This window comes from Capsicum annuum, unplaced genomic scaffold, assembly GCF_002878395.1.
Source record: "Capsicum annuum cultivar UCD-10X-F1 unplaced genomic scaffold, UCD10Xv1.1 ctg15266, whole genome shotgun sequence".
NCBI lineage: Eukaryota > Viridiplantae > Streptophyta > Magnoliopsida > Solanales > Solanaceae > Capsicum > Capsicum annuum.
The window spans coordinates 1-1,885 of NW_025820722.1; the positions used below are offsets into that span (position 1 = coordinate 1).

At 38.5% G+C, this 1,885-nt stretch overlaps 1 protein-coding gene across 1 annotated transcript; it reads right to left on the reverse strand.

The window, feature by feature from the left end:
* Positions 1–584: 584 nt before the first annotated feature.
* LOC124890320 (putative late blight resistance protein homolog R1A-10) lies at positions 585–1,885 on the reverse strand (the record flags this gene model as incomplete). Its single annotated transcript, XM_047402184.1, is given in 1 exon segment — positions 585–1,885. A coding segment is annotated over 1 exon segment (1,284 nt), but the record flags the coding sequence as incomplete, so codon positions are not given.

Below are 1,885 nucleotides of genomic sequence, written 5' to 3' on the forward strand. Positions count from 1 at the left end.
ATAGAATATAAATAGAACATTTTAGGTCTTTTTCTCATTAGTTGTTGATTGATGTAAGACGTGAAACATGAAACACCTTTAGTTGTAGGGCTTGGAATAGCCACCACACCGAAATGAGGGCAACAAGTGTGGATATCACTTGTGTTGCAATGTTGGCTTGAGACGTTGGTGTTTAGAGGAGGTAAAGTTCCTCTTGTGTCAACGTAGGAGTTAGGTTAACTGTTGTGTGTAATGTTAAGGGTCCAAGATTACCATATTCTTGGCCTCTTAAGATTATACCAACCAAGGTCTAACTATCTATCCATTTTGTTTATGTTGTAATCGTTTGTCTGTGTTCTTTTAATTCAAATCCGTGACTTGTTGTTCTTGTTCCATTGTTGTTGTTATTCATCTTGTTGTTGTTAACATAGTTTGTTGTTAGCTGTTTTTAGGTAATAAACACGTCAATACATTGTGTTCTTCTTGTTGTTTGTTGAATCCGAGTGCGGTCTGCAAAAGGGTCCTCGGATCTTTGATCTTGTGGACTGATTTTGAAGTGTGTTTCATGTTGTCCTTGTAATTCTTGTATCAATCGGGCAGGAGGGAAAGAAAGAAACTTTTCTTATTTATGCTTCAGATCTGAAGAACTTATCCAACAATGTTGAAGGCAGCGATCACTTGAACTTATCCACTCAAACAACTTTTCCTTTCTGGCTTTTATAAAACAAAAGTAATGCACAAGATCATGGAGTTGGCAAGTCGGGTGATTACCTCTCTTATTGAAAAGAATCACCAAGCTACTGGAAATTAAATTATCCAAATACACCTCCATCACTTCCTCCACACTCATCATCTCCGTCAGTTCAACAAGTCCTTCGGCATGCCAATACATTTTCAACTCATCTGTCTCCATTGTAGTGTCCTTAGGAAAACGTGCAAGGTAAAGTAAGCAGGGTTTCAGATGATTTGGTAAATGTTCATAACTTAATTCTATAACCTTCATCACTTCTAAGTCCACAACCTTCATCACATCAACCTCACTGTTCAAACTAAAAGAATTCAAATTATTTCGAACTTCAAGCCACTCAGATTTCTTCTTTTCCCTCCCTGCAATGACTCCAAAAATCAGATCAGACACCAAAGGAAGTCCCTTACAATTTTCGGCTATTTCTTTTACAACTTCCAATAGTTCATCTGGGCAACAGTCGTTTCCAAATGCCCTTTTCTCCAATAACTCCCAACTTTCTTCTGGCCTTAGCAAACGAAGGTTAAGAGGATCAGTGCTGCGCTTTCCATACAAACCCACTTCCGTATCTCTAGATGTCAAAATTATTCTGCTTCCATTCTCAACTAGAGGAAAAGGTCTTGTTAACTTATCCCATGCATCAGTATCCCACAAGTCATCTAAGACAATAAGATACCTCTTTCCAATCAGATGCCTTCTTAGCTCATCAGCAACATCAATATTCTCACTCAATTTTGAATCAGGGCCAGTAACTTGATTATAAACTTTCTCCAACAAATTTCTTTTGTCGTATTCTTGGCCAACTGTGCACCATGCACGAATGTCGAAACGTGTAGAAACGGACTCATCATTGTATACTTTGTACGCCAAAGTAGTTTTGCCCGAACCCGGCATACCAATGATTGAAATGACATCTAGATCTTTCGCTACACTGGTGAGCTTACTAATTATCAACTGTGTCTCCTCCTCAAAACCTACAACTATTTTACCAGCTGTCAATGGCTTACTTCCAACTGGCTTCTTGGGAGAGTTTACAACAATGAGGCTCTTGTTCTTGGGAACCTTCTCAGGTAAATTGGAGACTTCTTCTTTGATAAGCTTGATCTTTCTTGTGGTAATGGGAAGTGAGAAAATAAGATGTAAGAGACCATTATCTCGAAC